General features: G+C 42.6%; 2 protein-coding genes across 4 annotated transcripts in view; one reads left to right on the top strand and one right to left on the bottom strand.

The window, feature by feature from the left end:
- LOC126161664 (uncharacterized) overlaps window positions 1–19,809 on the bottom strand; it is a 496,787-nt gene that overhangs the window by 348,016 nt on the left and 128,962 nt on the right. The window lies entirely within an intron of this gene.
- Window positions 4,296–19,809, top strand: part of LOC126161665 (translation initiation factor IF-2-like) — a 78,669-nt gene continuing 63,155 nt past the window's right edge. The window contains exon 1 of the mRNA XM_049917662.1: window positions 4,296–4,437. Within this exon, the coding sequence (XP_049773619.1) occupies window positions 4,380–4,437 (58 nt within the window). The 5' untranslated portion in view covers window positions 4,296–4,379. The remainder of the gene's footprint in view (window positions 4,438–19,809) is intronic.

Genomic DNA, 19,809 nt, shown 5'->3' with positions numbered 1-19,809 from the left:
TCACACTGGTACTATTACCAAAGGAACAAGAAACACCTGGAGTGGATCTCAAGCCCAACATATCAATTGTGACATTAAAAAAATGAAATGACTCTGAGCACTATGGGACTTAACATCTGAGGTCATCAGTCCCCTAGAACTTAGAACTACTTAAACCTAACCAACCTAAGGACATCACACATATCCATGCCCGAGGCAGGATTCGAACCTGCGACCGAAGCAGTCGCGCGGTTCCGGACTGAAGCGCCTAGAACCGCTCGGCCACCGTGGCCAGCCTCTGACATTAAAAACTATAAACACAATTAAATACATTATTACAAACAGGGAAACTTCTTGCATTGCCCCCCCCCCCCCCCTCTCTCCACCTAACATTCTATAACGCCTCGAACAGAGATAACAGCTGTTTAAACATTGTTACCTCATCCATCTCTCAAAATGTTTTGTGTGGTTTGTTCATAAGAATTATTACACGCTTTTTCTTGGGATGTTGACAAACGAGTTTAATCCCTTGAACACCAACACAACAGATCACCACGGAGCTATTTAATAAAACACAACATCTAAACTTGGGATTTCTTTATGATACTTATTAGAAGTTGTGCGTCAGTTTAATATTTTACGACGCTTTGAAAATATTGGAATTTTAAGCTATTTCGGAATGCGGAACTGCTTTCGTGGAAAATAAGTATTTAGCTATACACATTATAAATTAAATTCCCTGTTGCATTTTTCTGTCCATATGTGAATGTTACTCTCAGCAAAAACTGCAGGGATTTTGATAGTTTCCATTTATAGACAGACTGCTTCACGAGGAAGGACTGTGTATATCCATACATATTATGAATCAGTTGCCCGGCAGAAGATAGTTTATGCCACCACCCGTGAGAAACCATGACGTGTGGCTAATAACGTCTATTTAGCATGAAAATATCAAATGTTTGTTTCTGGTCACTCTAATCGCATCTGGAGAGCATAATTAAAATATAGTATGGCATCAGGTGTGCAGATTGCTATCGCTCATTCTCATCGCTTAAAAAGGGCGCTGAACAAAACTAAGATTCCATATTAGGAACTTGACAATGGGCGGTGTTCTCTGAAATCGCGTAAGCATCCTTTTTTTGACTTGCGAAATGAACTATTTTCTTGCAATTTATTTCTGATGGTCTCGCAATTGGCTGGTCTTTAATACTAATTAAGCTTTCTTCATGTCATTACCATCACTCGTTGAGTACATATAGGAGCCAGTTCACCAGACTAGCTTTTTTCTTCTATGTCAGTAAATGCACCGACAATCAGATTATAGTTACGGCAGAATTTTTGCACACACTTATCAGCGCTACAGTAGCTGGAGTAAATATTTTCTATCTACACAAATGTTATATGAATACTTTTTACGCCATAGTACTTCTTAACATTTACACAAATTATACAATTTTATATCACAGTCTATACGTGCCCACATAGTAACTGCCATTTACTCTGTACGACATTTCATACGATTTTTGACATAGTGACATGGTTCGGTTTTAGGAGCGGCTTAAATTTAGTAGTTTTTGAAATAAGAAAATGTTCAGACATTGTAGTAGTAATGATCCTACAGCTCTGCACACTTTAAATCAATGCGAAATGTTGGAGCGCGTACCGCACGCAAACTGGTATGAATTCACGCAGGAAAGTGGAGCGCAATGCAAGCTAACAACAGCTGCGAAACGGCCATTCTTAACCTTGCTCGCTGCCCCCTACCGTTTCGGCATGCGGATTCGGCGCTGCACGAAGGCTATTTTATAGCGGACTTCCCCACTCTCCACAAGTCAAAACAAATTCCTACAAAAATAGGATTATTGGAATAAGCAACCTGGGATTCCACAATGACCATGACTTTATGCATACCGCTGGGAACAATGAAAAAGCTTCATTTGTGGACAAGCTACATTTGAGATAGACTTTCACGTGATAGGATTTTAGTGTCATCATTGTGAACGACTATACAAAATCGTCAACTTCGAAGAGAGCCGTTGTTCTTTGACTCGTGGTATTTAAGCAACGCTGTCATAGTGAATCCGAAAAGGAAGGCTCTCTCTTTAAGCATAACCGGCCTTTAAACGCAGATCAACAGCAATGTTATGTGAAATAAAAGGCCCGCAAACAACATTTGTGCAGACAGAGATAACAAACTGAATTGACACCAGTGCAAACCACCGTGCCTGAACATTTATAGGTCTCACTAAGTGATTCAATTGTCAGGTGCTGCATTTGCTGACACAGTATCAAAAATTTTGTAGGTGGGCTGATATTAAGTTTATGATCAATGGAAACCGCTAAAGAAAAAAGGAAGGAAGGGAAATTAAAAAGAGTTCAGCGTAGTGTCGCCATCAAGGACATTAGAGATGGATAACTACCACGAACTGGAAAAGGACGGAACAAGATAGTGACTGACCTTTCCAAAAAAACTATTCTACAGAAAATTTAAATCAATACAACAAGATGGGGACTTGAACCCCGCTCCTCCTAAATCACAGTCCAGTATCTTAATCGCTGTACCATCTCGTTTGGTTGGAGGACACTGAAGGAACGCACCACACAGCAACTGGAGATGAGACAAGATTTAATTGCTATGAACTGTGAATCTTACATGCGTCTACTGAGCGTTCAGAAACAACACAAAACTTTCGGAAATAATGCAGAGGCACAAATTTTCCAGTATCTGCAAACTAAAGTTTTTGCGATTAGAGTTCAAAATTAATCAAATATGTGACGGATACACTTTCTTTTTTTATACATTGCCGACGGCTAGAACGTTAACTAGCATTTTTTTTGGCGTGTTATTAATTTCTCTGGGCTATTACAGCTTGCAGTTTGCTGTTGCCATTAGAACGGACAAATCCGGAGTAAGCCATGGCGTTAGATTTTCTAAGGTATGCGTCTGGAGATCGCAATATGCAAATGAATGCAGATTTCCTCAAGTTATTTCTCCTTGCGACTAGTTTTTAATTTTCAAATGCTATTCCTCAATACTAAACGACATAACTTAATGGATAATACGGCTACAGTACACTCCGAACGCCAACTATACATTCACTCCTCTTGCTGACAGACGCGAATTTGCTCTAGGATTTGATATTACATTACAAAATCCTACCTTCATGTTAAAATGTTTGTGTCTTATCAGAATTAATTGGTGGAAAAAGTGCTAGCCGAGGATTGAGCGACGGACCTCTGGATTTGTACTGTGAAATCCATTCAGTGTCACATAACCACACGTTATACGCCTAACGAAGGCTAAAATTGTCAAAGATCGGTTTGTGGGGCGCTCAACTGCGCGGTTATCAGCGCAATTATCAAAGCTGAAGCTTTCTGTGAGTATTAATTGCAAACAAAATGTGTGTGGCAGATATTTCTAGAACACAGATTATCCAAGGGCCGTTAAGGCGGTGCTGGTCCTCTTCAATTTGCAACAGTATTCACTTTTACTCTAATATAGGAAGACCGCGATAATCCGGCACTCTGTAGTCCGGCAGAGCTGATAGTCCGGCAGGCATAAGAATTTTCCTTTATTTTTAGCTCGGTGCGCCTGGCTGTACAACCCGACGCCTTCGAAAAACGTCTGCATCTAGTAATAAACTGAATGTGTTTTCCGAAGAAGAAATTCATATATGAATCGAAATTGAGAAAAATGTAGCCATCGAAGAAGAGCTGTTTGCCGATGTGATATTGCAAACTGTTTTCAGCGCACTGGCGGCACCAGAAACTACGAGTGACGAAGAAGAAACGCCTACTACTCAACATTTCTTGCACTGGCAAACAGTTCCATTCTTGAGGAAGACAATAAAGAGAACGTCCCACTGACGTGGGAAACTTAACGATACAATTTGTTAGTTGTGTAATTAGATGCGAAAGACACTCACCTTAAGTGGTTAAGAAAAATTGCGTAAACTTAAATCACGGTGAACAGGGCGATGTGAAGCCTGACTGTAGCGGAATATGATTGCAGTGTATTAGCCACTGCATAATGTCGCTCGGTGCGGAATTCAATCTCACTGACAAAGGGCATCTCTTCTTAGCGAGATTCAAAAACAACCTAATAGCCTAGAACGCCTGTATTTAAGGTTGAACGCAATAAGCCGAGTTGAATACAGTCTATGCCGCCAGAAGGTGGACCGGACCTCCGGACAGCTCAGACCGGAGCCAGACGGGAGTGGGGTTCGATTTCACTTTCACAGCAAGGTAAGGCAAGGCAGGACAAGGCAACGCAAGCCAAGGCGGGGCGGGTGAGGCTACGAGCAGCTGACGCCGGCTCGGCCGGACTCGGCCAGTGAGTGAGTGTCTGTTGGGAAGGCGGCTGGAGCTTGCACGCAGCCACAACTCAGTCCCCGCCGGCCATGTACGGACGCGGCCTCTGGTTACAATTGGCCGCGCTGCTCGCGGCCGCCGCCTTGGGTGAGTACGATGCTCTCACTGCGCGGCTGTGCCGGCATGCACAACTGTCAACAACCTTCCGACAGGGCCACTCGCGATTTACGAGCCTAAAATGATTCGCGAACAGATACAGCAACCATCTCTACTGCATACGTCTGTTTACCAACTAATGTCACCAGTTTAACTTAATTTCATCTGGGGATACAACCTGATATTTACGAGTATTCCTTTCGTTTGTTAACGGTCACTGGAGTAAGCTTGAAACATCGTATACGATTTGAATATGGAGGAAAGACAACACTGCGAACTGCGATACACCGTGAATACAGCACTGCACGAACCACTTACAGCTCCTGTCGCAGATATTCCACTGATCCTACAAGAAAGATCTCTCTTACTAATTTCTTTACTGCTTACTTAGCTCTTAATTGCATAGAGTCCACACGAGCCACGTACATCTTCAGAACAATTTAAAGCTTTACTAATTCATAATTTACTAAGGCGCCTTTCTTAATAATAATAATAATAATAATAAGTTTGGAAGGTAGGAGACGAGGTACTGGCAGAAGTAAAGCTGTAAGGACGGGGCGTGAGTCGTACTTGGGTAGCTCAGTTGGTAGAGCACTTGCCCGCGAAAGGCAAAGGTCCCGAGTTCGAGTGTCGGTCCGGCACACAGTTTTAATCTGCCAGGAAGTTTAAATAATAATAATAATAATAATAATAATAATAATAATAATAATAATAATAATAATTCACATCTGACTACTGCCGATGGAAGCAAGCTAATTCTCCACAGTCCCACTGTGCTGAACAGGTGATCTAGCAATAGTCGTTTCACCTATTCTTGCTCATCAAGCTGACTTACTCATGTTGCATTTACGACCAGTGGCCAAACGCTGCACATTATCACAACTTTTCTTCAAGTGTTTCCTTTTTAACATTATTGTTTCTGCCAAGCACCTACAGAGAATTCAGTTAATTTTTTTCTTTTTTTATGTTCATGGAGTTCTCAATAGTTTATGTACGTTAATATCTTTGTGTTACCTCCTCGCAAATTCTCGCATAATCGGATCATTTAGTGTGCTAGTAATGTTGTTAGCTAATGTAGAATAGATCTTCACTGTCATTGCCACACTCCCAAAATTATGTGCATTCTAGTACAACATTCGCTCCTAGTGTGCCATGTTCCACCAGCCAATTAAAAGATACACGAACTTTAAAGCATATAAGTATAGAGTTAGTTTAATCAAGTGGCGGTGCAGAGAGGAATCATAAGTTATTTCATAAGTTAATTACAAGCCAGTCACCTGAAGATCTATCGCTTTCCTCAATAATTCTAGAGGCAAGAACAAACGGAAACTCTCAACCCTTTTGAATTCAATATCTGCTCGTTTCTGAAATTAAGCTGGACACGCAAAAGCCTCTCACTCTTTCCTGTTATCCACAGGACAAGGCTGCTAATACTTCCCTGGTAACGTCCCAAGCGTAGCATGTACTAAATACTCTCAGTTTACCATTGGGAAAACTGCTATCACTGAAACTAGCTGCACTACCGAAAAACGGCCTAAACAGATTTGTCTGGCTCTGAGCACTATGGGACTTAACATCTATGGTCATCAGTCCCCTAGAACTTAGAACTACTTAAACCTAACTAACCTAAGGACAGCACACAACACCCAGCCATTACGAGGCAGAGAAAATCCCTGACCCCGCCGGGAATCGAACCCGAGAACCCGGGCGTGGGAAGCGAGAACGCTACCGCACGACCACGAGATGCGGGCAGATTTGTCTGAGGAAAAGAAGCCTCTGTAAAGTGACTAGTGGACTAACATATAGGAGAGCAGAGGAGGCAGTGTCTAAAACCTATTTGCCTATCATGATCGATGCACATCTGAGTAGTTACACTGTTTTCTCCCATAGTAAATAAATCTAGATTTTTCATGCTCAAGTGATTTCTTGCGCGAAGTCCTCCAACCACACACTTAGATGCCGGCGTGTTCCAATCCACTGCTGAGCCACATTCGCTGACGTCCTTGAAAAATATTCCCGGCTGCAGCAGCAACCAAACTCCGCTGTATAACTCGTGTGTTATGATGAACCCAGTGACGTGTGTTGAGTCTGTACGAACTTGTACAATTACCATATCACCTAAAAAGGGATAGAATACCACTTTCCGGCAGTCTGATTAAGAGTAACATAGCAACAAAGAATAACGTTGTATCTTCTGAACAAAGGGGCAAGATACAGATACTTCCGCAAGAGTGGAACAATGTCGAAAATTGAACATGGCACATCAGTTGTTACAAAACACTGAAGAAAATAATAAGGATTCTTGTCGCGCGATAAGCGTCGTCTATTTAGCAAATTAGTAGTATTATCTAGAGGAAGGAAGGCATTTTAAGTGCTTACCGTCATGTCCTCACCAAGGTTATTAGAAACAGAACTACGTATCAGTTACAGAAAAAGGACTAGTAGCTGGAGGAGAACTGTCAATGGCCCTGTTGAAGGCTCCATCCCAAACACCTCATGCAGTGGTTTAGGGAAATACTGATCTGAAGGAGACTTGAACCTCATTTTTCTTTAAGTACGAATCTTAATTCCTAAATCACTATACCACCCATCAAGGCGTTTATTTAACGAAATGGTTATGATGGTAGCCAATGACTACAGTCTGCAATTTATAAAGACTAGGGCCGATACCGCTACAGAAGTACAGAAACAAAATGTTTACCGGATTAAAAGAGCAAGTGAAGGTCTATAACATCATTACGATTAGTAAACACTTGTTCCGATGGCTAAGTTATGTCAAGATTGTTGTAATCTTATTTTAATAAAATATTAACGGTTACTATGTCAATGAGTTCTACTTTTAAGATCTTCACAGACTAAAATGGCCAGCACCAGGTCATACAGTTCTGAATTCATTTTAGATCCAGGGACAGGTTATATTGTACAGGCAGAAGGGAGAAAATTGCTGAAACTGAAACGATGAAGGACAAATTGCCACTTCAAAAAACCGATGCAGAGTAGAAAGCACGCAGAATGAGCCTATCGTGTAGTTTTCGGCATCTCTCAGAACCATGTCTTAGTTGCAATTAATAAGGTAATGCATTTGCAGTTCCCGACAAAGACGGATTTTTTTCTTTCGTACTACGAACAACGGACATGTACATTTCACATATAGAACTTCACACCTTGTATCTACATTTCGTTTTTTGGTGCCGCTGGAGAAAGGGTGAGGAAGGAATGTGGGAGGGAGGGGGAGGCAAGCAGGAGAAGAATAAGAACTAGCACAGCCACGACCAGTCAGCAGTCTTCAGCATTACGAAAAATACAATGAACTCTATAAAAAAAAACATTATGTCCGGTTGTGTAGCGGGTAGATGAAGATGCGAGAAAGAGATATGGGGGAGGGAAGGGCAGGGCAGGAGCCTTCACGAGCAAAACACTCTTAGTACCTTATTTTTATACAGGGTGTTACAAAAAGATACGGCCAAACTTTCAAGAAACATTCCTCACACACAAAGATGATATGTGGACATGTGTCCGGAAACGCTTAATTTCCATGTTAGAGCTAATTTTAGTTTCGTCAGTATGTACTGTACTTCCTCGATTCACCGCCAGTTGGCCCAACTGAAGGAAGGTGATGTTGACTTCGGTGCTTGTGTTGACATGCGACTCATTGCTTTACGTTTGGGCAGGCATTGTTGGTGTTGTGTTGATTGGGCCCCATGTTCTTCCACCTATGCTCAATGGAGCACGTTATCATGATTTCATACGGGATACTCTACCTGTGCTGCTAGAACATGTGCCTTTAAAACTATGACACAACATGTGGTTCATGCACGATGGAGCTTCTGCACATTTCAGTCGAAGTGTTCGTACGCTTCTCAACAACGTGAGATTCGGTGACCGATAGATTGGTAGAGGCGGACCAATTCCATGGCCTCCACGCTCTCCTGACCTCAACCCTCTTGACTTTCATTTGTGGGGGCATTTGAAAGCTCTTGTCTACGCAACCCCGGTACCAAATGTAGAGACTCTTCGTGCTCGTATTGTGGACGGCTGTGATACAATACGCCATTCTCCAGGGCTGCATCAGCGCATCAGGGATTCCATGCGACGGACATTTTGAACATTTCCTGTAACAAAGTGTTTGAAGTCACGCTGGTACGTTCTGTTGCTGTGTGTTTCCATTCCATGATTAATGTGATTTGAAGAGAAGTAATAAAATGAGCTCTAACATGGAAAGTAAGCGTTTCCGGACACATGTCCACATAACATATTTTCTTTCTTTGTGTGTGAGGAATGTTTCCTGAAAGTCTGGCCGTACCTTTTTGTAACACCCTGTATATATATTACAAAAATCAAAATGGCAAAATAACGTAATTAAGGAGACTCGTAATGTGATATTTCGGAGCACTATTTGTGAATGTAAAACAACTGCAGTTTCACCGTATGTCTTGCACCACGCACCAGGCAATATGTACGTTCTTGCAAATACTCGTAAATGTTATCTGTTAAATAACTGATTGGTTATTTTAAGTGGATAACATATAGTATACAAGTTCCCATACTACGTTATTCCATCCGTTTGAATTCTACATTTTCGAAGTAGGTGATTTGTACCTCTGAAGAGGCCTCTATTTTATGGGCGATCTTCTGTTCAGTTACAACTATTTTCGTATTTCGGTTCCGAACAAAAATCTCGTCTGCGTTTTTAGATATTGGCAGTTAATATGAGAGTTCGTGGGAGTGATGAGGAAGGAGGACGGTGAGAGGAGGCGATCTTACATGTCACCAAGAGACAAACTGAGGAACTACCAATTAGCAACCAGTACATGCTAGAACACTTTGAACTTCATTCGAGCTTCTGATGCCTAATTTGTGCATTACCGCTTTGTATCACAAATTATCGGTGGGTTGTAAACGCAGTCATTCTGATACAATTTTCTTTAAGGAATTTTACGATTTAGCTACAAAAAGAAAATAGTACTATTCAAACAAGGCAGCTTACGCCAAATGTAACAAAATGCAAAGGGATGAGTATAAGTACACCAAAATATTTTGTATTTTGAATATGGCACAAAAAATATCTGACGACGTTGAAAAACGTTGGCATGACCGCTCAAAGCCAGCTGGAAAGACTGTAGAGAAAAGAATTTTCACTTCCAAATACAGTAACATTTGCAAAAGCCGCAAACCGAATGAAAGGAGATTACGCATGAACATATCCAGGCTGTCACTGATTTCAGGCCACGATTTTGGAAATTCTGATAGCAGCACGTGGGAGTTTCCACGTTGCACCAAATATTTGAAACCAGTGATCAAACACAGTTTTTTTAACCTTAATCATTTGTGTCATATCACGTTCCCGATCTACAATATAGAGCCCAATTCAGTCACACGCTTCCCCTTGGTCTTGCAACTTTCACAAATATTGATGTATTCTTCTATAGGTAATTGGCAACACCCTGAAGAAATGTAGTTCTTATACGCGGAATCTGCGTTCGTATATAATGTACAGTCAGTTTTACAGTTTTGGTTATCTGATTGGAAACTATTGTCGAGAAATAGATGTAATTCCTAGAAAAGCCGTCTTACTCAGCCTGGTCTATTCGTATATGGAAGCACGTTTAGTGATTATCTGACAGCTTTCTGAGTAAGTTCCACGAAGCTGTTGGGGATCACAAGAAAAGGAAGTTATGCGCCTACACTCTTTAGCACATCAGCCCCCCACCCCTTAAGAAAAAAGAAGAAAAGACTGAAAAAAAGGCCGGCGCCCCCATGTATGGTAGAACTTACACTTTATTTCTCTGTTCATTTTCGCGAAAACGGCTGGTGCAGGCATGGGTTTCTTCTGTTGTGCGGTTGTCGCTTCGCCTTCCCCTTCTGCTTCATCGATAGGAACTGTATGCAGAAACGTCGGTCTCCACGTTGGAGTGCGATGTTGTGGACCCAGTAAGGAGTGAACCGTCATTTGTGTACGTAAGTTTGAGCCGCTCTACTGAGAACGTCCCTTTCCTATTCTGAAATTGTAATTTCTTCTTGCGATTACCCTGTGGGGTCCTAAGTGCGGCGAAACGAGTCACACGTGAGACTTCTTTTCGTGGTCTTTGTGCACGAACACTCTCCGAACTCTAAGCCTGACAGGTAGGCTGAATGTGCCTCCTTCTGATGCTCAGTTGTGTGACCTGTGACCACAGCTCAGTGACAACCGAATGTGCGGATGCTGGCATTATTATTTCTCCTGGGTCCTCAGCAGCACGCGATAAATCAGTGCGCGGGAAATCAAAATAACGTTATCCACTTAACACAGCAGCGACCCTACAATGTCCGCATGTATATGCGAAAATCTTGCCGACGGCATCGAGAAGTGAGCAACAGGTGCTAAGACATGCCTGGCATTCTTATTTTACTGGCACGTCACATATGCACGTGCCCATGCGCGACAATCTTTTTGCACTCCGGGCCGCAAGACTTTGGCTTAAACTAACTTGGCTCTGGGTCGGATTCGTGGGTGCGTTAGGTTATGCGGTGCGTCGAAAACTTCACGACAATATTGTTTTGGTATTTACGGTCGCTGCTTCCCTTTCGCTGCGGCACACCAAATCCCGGGGCTGACACAAATCTGAGTTTTAACGCTGCTCCTGTGTAAGACGGCCCGAAAGAGGATCGTCTTGTTTCTCCGTCCAATTAATGGAGTTCAAACTGGCACACTTCCGACACAGGCAGTCTGCGACCATGTTGTCTTTTCCTGCTATGAGACGAACATCAGCTGTGAACTGTGCCATAGTCTGGACCTGTCTCCACTGACGCGGTGAATTGATGAGGTCTGTGTCTCGCTCGAAGATTGCACCTAGCGGCTTGTGGTCCGTGAAAATTTTTAAGTGTCTCCATTCGGCAAGTGGGCGAAAATTATTGATAATTACGTAAACAGCAAGCAACTCGAGGTCAACAGCACTACATTTTTGCTGCTGTTGAATCAAGTTCTTAGAGAATAATGTGTTCGGCTGCCACTTGCCATTAACTTGTTGCACAGCTGCTCCCACTGCTACTTTACTCGCATCTACCTTTCGCGCCAAAGGGGCGCCCTGTCTTGGGTATCCCATCAGCGTTGCCAGTGATGTTTCTTTACATCATGGAAAGCTGTTTCGGCGTCTGGACTTCGCATTGTTTTACTGTTTCCTGTAGTACTTTTGCCGGCATTAACGCAGTGAATGGCTCTTGGGAGGCAGTTAGTTTACGCTAGTGACGTCTGTAATAGTTCAGCGCCACTGGAGGTTGCTATTATCCACATAAAATAACTGCTCCGCTACTTGACAACATTTATTTGTGCCCGCATAAAACAAACCAGAAGCGAGAGTAAACAACCGTAACCCCGCAGACTGCGGCAAAGATACTTTTATAAGGTCGGCGATGTGGGATATGGATTAGTGACGTCTCCACAATTCCTCCAATTGACTAATTATTTAAGTGTCCCCGAAAACAGGAATACTGTATTATGTTTCTTATCTATTTTTTCGTTCGCAATCTTGGTGGCAGAATATCAGAATACGACGCGATGAATAGAAACAGAAAAAAAAGAAAGTCCGGGAAGACTTTATAGTTCTAGTTTTGCAATGTTAGTACTAACTTGTCCAAAAAGTACGATCATAAACAGAAATGATTATACAGATATCGTCTGGAACTGCTGGAAAAAAAATTGCAATTTACCTATTAACAAGGTAACAGTGTGACGCACATCTCATGTGTATGGTGTTTCTGTAATTGGATAAGGTTTTTGGGTTCTAGACATCACATACAAGGCGACAATTATTGAACTATGTGAAAAAATGTAAATTAGTTACAAACTATGGCATGCACACACTTTATTCAACATGTAAATGTCACTACAGATATTCGGATTTAGCTTACGACATCTTCGATATGCCTGTCGTCATTGGCGATGATGTGGCGCAGAAGAATAGCGAAATTCTGCATGACCCACTGCAGTGTCGAAACATCGATGCTGTAGATGACTTCCTGAATGGCTGTTTTCAGCCCAACAATGGTTTTGGGGTTACTGATTACACCTTGTCTTTAATACTGACTCACAAAAGCAAGTCGCCTCTGTTCTTATCCAGAGAATATGGCGGTCAATCGAGGCCCACGCCAGTGGCCTCTGGGTACGCCAGAGCCAGAATGCGGTCTACAAAGAGTTCCTCCAGAACATCAAACACTCTCCTGCTTCGATGAGGTCGAGCTCCGTATTGCATGAACTACATCTCGTCGAAATCACGGTCACTTTGGATAATGCGGATGAAATCTTTTCCAAAACCGTCACGTACCATCATGGAATATCGCATCGATTATTCCGTGACTGGACATTGCACACCACATAGTCACCCGTTACGAATGAAGAGACTTCTCGATAGCGAAATGTGGATTCTCAGTCCCCGAAACATGCCAATTTTGCTTATTGACGAACGCATCCAAATGAAAGTGGGCTTCGTCGCTAAACCACACCATACAATTCCCATCATACCCCGCAGCCAACCGAGCAGTTTGAAAGCCCTGACGCAAACCGTTCAGAAGTTATGACGATTTTATTTCATGTAGTTCAATAATTGTCACCTAGCATATAACTTTTGAAAATTAATGCTATTACAGTTTTAACTATTTACAGAGAGTGCAGCAGTAAGCCGGATACTACTAAACAATCAGAACAGCACTTAGCTCCAACTGCATTAACAAATACTAATAGATATGTATTAATGTGCACATTTGTTATAGGGTGAAACATGTCGTATTACAATAAGCATTGTTTGTATTGTTAGTAAGAGTGTTCTATTTAAGTTGATGGATGGACAGTGTGCTCCCAAACGCAAATTTAAAATACTGAAATGGGCTGTGTCACTTTACATGTCATTAAGCTGGCGGGCACTGTGGCGTCCCTGACTGACGAAAGACGGTGAGAGTGGGCCGTTCTGAAGGACGCGCAGGAGAAAGAACCAGGAACTGGAGCACAAAGGACCCTGTGACGTAACTACGCGTGTTTCCTTGTGTGTGTGTGTGTGTGTGTGTGTGTGTGTGTGTGTATGTATGTAACAGCAAATGCACTGTTACACCGCGAACACGGCACCAGCTATTCAACGAAGTGCGTTTCTTGTAACTCTTAAAGCTATTACAGGGAAACAAAGTGCATCCGAACAGGAAATGCATGCAAACACATTGGGATAAAGAGCAGATTAAGGGTAGATTTGCTATGGCGTACAAGAATAGCTGACCAGGCGTTAAGATTTCAGGGAGTTGAAGACGAGCAGAAATTATAGGGGCAGAATAAGATCAGAGTAAGCGAATACATTATAGACGCAGGTAATCAATATTGCTTTCATTAACCCGAAAGTTGGTTTGAACACCATAGTGCTTCACTAGGCATGTTTCTATTCGAGGTGGTGTGCTGTTGCCTTCCTTCGGTAACTGAATTGACTTACCCAGCCGGTTATGAGGGTGGGAGTGGGGTCCATAGTTTCTTTTTCGCATTAATAAACATTGCCAAAGTTAGAAAGTGACGGACAAAACTCCTAGGACTGGTCAAGGATCGAACCACAGACCTTTGGAATCTCAGAGCGACTCTTCGGCACCGACAATTACTGAGAATAATTTGGAATTTCGACATCCCTAGACTGGATATACAAGGATAATCCAACCCCTTCGTAGTTCAGACTACACAATAACGAAAGGATTACGGGATCCACGATCTCTTGCTAGTAACAAATGCAGCTTTGTACTCGTCAGAAACACGATTACAAAACTACGTAGTGTAAGAGACTGAAACGTAAAACGGAAACACACTTACAGCAAACGTCTATTTATATGAATCTGATTTAAACTGCAGAAACGAGATCCTCGCCCAATGTTAAAAGCGCACATGTAGGAGAAATTCAAAATGTATACTTGCTCAGAATCTTACAGAAGAAACTGATGTTCTTAAAAGAGAATTTAACGCCGCGTTGGTTTCCATGAAATATATAGCGGCGTAAAGCATTTTTACAAGCGAATAGTACTGTATTTAAAACTTTAGTGTGAATAGTTCGCTTCATAATCTGTCGATATGTCAGACCGACTAAACGTCTTATCATAAATTGACAACATTCCCTAAAAAATTACAAGCTGTAAAATTGTTTTCCCTTATAAACTCTAGGATAAAAATTATGTCTGTTACCAGAGGAGATGAGTGTATTATGATCTCCCCAGCAATGCTATAACTGTTTTACTATGAGTTGTGATGGTAGTGGAGGCGGCATCGGTTAAATAGTAATAGTAGCACAGCGACCATTATTGTACGTTTTTATGTTAATATAGCACATAATACTGTGCCTTATGCCAGAACTCGATCGTACACAATATCTCAATCTACGAATGATTAGCTGATCTTTTATTGATTAGCTGTTAGAGACTAATTGTACCAGGCACCGGAGAATAGTCGAGAAACATTGCAGATGTGTTAGGCATACTCACAGTTACGATGTAATATATTCCCGGGTAGTTTCGAATAATCTACTTCTACTAACAGTTGTTTATATAGTAAAGCTGAAGCCAGAGGGATATGTTAGTGAGCTACAGAGGACAGAAGTGGCGTCATTATAGACATATAGAGACTAAGACGTTAAGAGTTTTAGGCATCGTGACGGCGAGATCACTAGAGATGGAACACAAGGAACTGAACAAGGATGAGGAAGGAAATAAGCAGGGCGTTTTTTTTCTCAAAGCAACTATTTCAACCTTTATTTTATGCACTTTGGGAAACTAAAGAAAACCTAATACTGAATGGCCCACAAGAGATTTGAAACCCAATCCATTCAAACGTAAGACCAGTTTCTTAACAACTGCGCTACTTCATTCGTTAATATACAGCAAGGACAAAGACACGTGAGGCATTGACGGAGTAGCGTTAATCTCGAAAGAACGAAAGTTAGAATTAAATGTATTTGATGTCAACGGAGTGCTGAGACATAACGCTCTCTCGGTTGGAGGTACAGACGTTGAACCCCCACCGGTTACGTGCGGTGTTCAAATCCCCACCCAGTCATCCAGATTTACACTGTGTGATCGAAAGTATACGGACACCCCAAAAACATACGTTTTAAACATACGTTTTTCATATTAGGTGCATTGTGCTGCCAGGTACTCCACATCAGCGACCTCTGTAGTCATTAGACATCGTGGGAGAGCAGAATGGGGTGCTCCGCGGAACTCACGGACTTCGAACGTGGTCAGGTGATTGGGTGTCATACGTCTGTACGCGAGGTTTCCACACTCCTAAACATCCCTAGGTCCACTGTTTCCGGTGTGATAGTGAAGCGGAAACGTGACGGGACACAACCGCACGAAAGCGTACAGGCCGGCCTCGTCGGTTGAATGACAAGAGACCGCCGACAGTTTAAGAGGGTCGTATTGTGTAATAGACAGACATCTATCCAGACCATCACACAGGAATTCCGAACTCCCATCAGGATCCACTGCAAGTGCTATTACAGTTAGGGCGGGAGGTGAGAAAACTTGGATTTCATGGTCGAGCCGCTACTCATAAGCCACACATCACGCCGGTAAATGCCGAACGACGCCTCGCTTGGTGTAAGGAGCGTAAACATTGAACGATTGAACAGTGGAAAAACGCAGCAGTAAAATTCGGAGGCGATGGTGTTATGGTGTGGTCGTGGTTTTCATGGAGGGGCTTGCACCCCTTATTGTTTTGCGTGACACTATCACAGCACAGGCCTACATTGATGTTTTAAGCACCTTCTTGCTTCCCACTGCTGAAGAGCAATTTCCGGATAGCGATTGCATCTTTCAACACGATCGAGCACCTGTCCATAATGCACGATCTGTGGCGGAGTGGTTACACGACAATAACATCCCTGTAATGGTCTGGCCTGCACAGGGTCCTGACCTGAATGCTATAGAACACTTTTGGGATGTTTTGGAACGCCGACTTCGTACCAGGCCTCACCTACCGACATCGATACCTCTCCTCAACGCAGCACTCCGTGAACGATGGGCTGCCATTCCCCAAGAAAGCTTCCAGCACCTGATTGAACGTATGCCTGCGAGAGTGGAAGCTGTCATCATGGCTAAGGGTGGGCCAACACCATATTGAATTCCGGCATTACCGATGGAGGACGCCACGAACTTTTACGTCATTTTCAGCCAGGTGTCCGGATAATTTTGATCACATAGTGTAGGTTTTCGTTTCTCGTAATTACTTTGTAACGCCGCATTCGATTTGCTGCTGAAGCTTGTCCTGTCCGAAACTGCACTGCTCGGTCTCCATTCACAATCACAAAGACGGCACATTACCTTAAACTTTCTTTCTTTTATGGAAAGCATTAATGAATGGAGTCGGCTGGAAGCGAATTTGAATTTCTCACGCAGTCCAAGTATATTCTTAGGCCATCATTCGATAAAGGGCAGAAAATATGACACAGTACATCCATCCTGCGTCTGAAAGCGAGTCTTCCAGTCACGAACCCCGTGTTCTGTTACCCATGTGCATATGCATCAATTCCTGTTCCTGCATCTTTTTACTTACATATAAATTTATGCAGTATTTTCTTCAGTATGCCAGAGTAAAGTTGAATCCTAATTATGATGTCACATGTAATCGATAATTGGTACAGTGTGGAGAGAGAGAGAGAGAGAGAGAGAGAGGTGGAAATTTATTCTCCCGTCATTTCCTTTGAGGAGATAAACGTCAGAAAATATTATATTCGTATTTTTTTTCCCTCTGTAGTACAATGACTGTTCTTTGTTTGCTTTCTTGCACCGGGATTCTCGAGTGATTTAAAAGTCATCCTTCTGACTGTCTATCTGTGGGTTCAGGGATTTACACAGATTTGTCAACATTAGATTATAGGGCCTGCTACTTGGACACTTATCCGTTTCTTACTGTATTACTGACATTACCCGATGAACAGTTCAGCGATATCCATTTTCCATGACCTTTAACCTTTGAGACTGGAACGTGAGGAGTTAATACAATGGGAGCGCGGTAGTGAGCAGATGCTTCAGCTGTAGCGATAGCCAGCTTCGTCCCGAGATAACACACAGCAACCTCTGAGCTAAATAAAATTCATACATAGTCATCACAGTAAGAACCTTAATAAACCACGAGCAGTTTAAAGATAAGCAGAAATTATAGATAAAGACAAGTGTCAACACAGGCCAGCGGTCGACTAGGGACCAGTAATGGCAAAGTTTTACTTTGTATGGTGGGCGACGTGCTTCAGTGAGCGCGGGACGCCAAGCTGGGAAGGCAGTCTACCAGTTGCGTATCCCGGACACGCACGTTCTACGCTTGCTACATCAAGGACTTGCTCAGCAACGCGATTTCTCTTACAAGACGGGAAACGCAGACTTGCGTAGTGGCAACTTGGCAAATCATTTAAAATCACATATGTCGCTCATAGCAAACGGTTTCTGATCTTCAGCAGAGAAACGTACTACATGGATACATTATAGTATTCGGCCTATTAATGAATGAATCGGCTCGGAGCCGATAGAATCGAAAGAATAACATAATAGCAGACGCGGGTGTTTCTATCAATAGACGGAAAAGTCATATTGAGAGTGTTAGATTTTAAACCTGATCCCTTAATTCTTCCAACATGCTGCAAAAGGCCCTACTTAAACTTTACACTAGCTTCGCATATCGTCGTCCTGGTCCAACCATTATAAATGAAATAATTCTTCCCAAAGCGATTAAATTCAAGGTATTGCTTCTTACTTATATTTTTACACAAACGAAAGGTGACCTCATATACCCTCCTATAGTCTTTGTGTACATACCGTTTGTGCTGCGTGTCACATTCTCTCGCTGCTACATTTTAGGGAAGCATCTACCGTTCCATTTGTCTTTAGGTACACTGCAGAAACAGACACTTCAAATTTATAATAGTACCTATTGCATTAAACTTCCAGGCTGCAGACAACACTTTCTTCTCTACGCATAATACTTTCATAGGTCTACATTAGCATTCCAAAAAGTGAATAAGAAAGAAGAAGAGTATGTTTTAGTTCATATCCCAATTCCTATCTATACTTAAATTCTGGACACAACGAAACGATCTGAGAAAATATATGGGAAAGTCTGTGGCGCTCAATCCATGAATGAAATTCTAGCCAGATTGCATGTGCACTATCTGCTCAGAAGTATCCCGACGTATCTTAGTGTCTACTCTTCGCCTTTATTACGGCTTGAACTCTGTTGGGGGCTACTTTCAACGAGGTGTTTGAATGTATGTGGGGGAATGGCAGACTATTTCTCCTCCAGAGACGAAACCAGAGAAGTTAGCGATATTGGACGCCGGGGTCGGGAGCGAAGTCGAAGTTGTAACTCACTTCACAAGCGTTCCATTAAATTCAGGTTGGGACTCTGGACAGGCCATTCCACTTCGGGTATGTTATTGTCCACAAGCCATTGCCTCACAGACGCTACTTAATAACCGAGTCAACTATCACGCTAATACAATCATCATCTCCGAATAGTTCCTCTACTACACCCAGTAAACAATATTGTAAAATGTGTTCACATCTTTCGCATTTAGAGTTTTCTTAAGCGCAATAAGGGGGCTACACACTAACCACGGAACAAACTCCTACACCGTAACACCTCCTCCTCCATAATTCACTGTTGGTACAACACACGATGGCAGAGAACGTTCACGAAGCATTCGCCAAACCCAAACCTTCCATCGGACCGTCACAGGGTATAGCGTGATTCAACACTTTAAATCACTAGTTCCCAGTCGTCCACTGTCCAGAAGCGTCACTTTTTACGACACCTTAGTAATGAATACGGAAATGTATGGCTGACGAGTTGATGGACCATTGCACTTCATTATTTTTAGTTCCATACACATAGGCATTGTACTACGTGGAATGCTAGTAGCACCTTCTTCTGCTGATTTCATGCTATTTTTTTTACAGCCGGCCTTGGTGGCCGAGCGGTTCTAGGTGCTTCAGTCCGCAACCGCGCGACTGCTACGGTCGCAGGTTCGAATCCTGCCTCGGGCATGGATGTGTGTGATGTCCTTAGGTTAGTTAGGTTTAAGTAGTTCTAAAATCTAGGGGACTGATGACCTCCGATGGTAAGTCCCATAGTGCTCAGAGCCATTTGAACCATTTTTTTACAACCACCCTCCGCAATGCTCGACGGTCCCCGTCCGTCAGTACGTGAAGTCTGCCTGATCTTTGTTTAGCTGTAGGTGTTCCTTCCCGTTTCCAGTTTACAATCACATCGCGCACAGTTGTCTTGGACAGCTTTGGAAGGGTTGAAACGTCCCTGATGGATTTGTTTCTCAAGTGAGAGCCAATGACTATTCCACGTTCTAAGTAACTGATCTCACCTGA

This window comes from Schistocerca cancellata, chromosome 2 (assembly GCF_023864275.1).
Source record: "Schistocerca cancellata isolate TAMUIC-IGC-003103 chromosome 2, iqSchCanc2.1, whole genome shotgun sequence".
Taxonomy (NCBI): Eukaryota; Metazoa; Arthropoda; class Insecta; order Orthoptera; family Acrididae; genus Schistocerca; species Schistocerca cancellata.
This window is presented reverse-complemented; position numbering and strand designations above follow the sequence as displayed.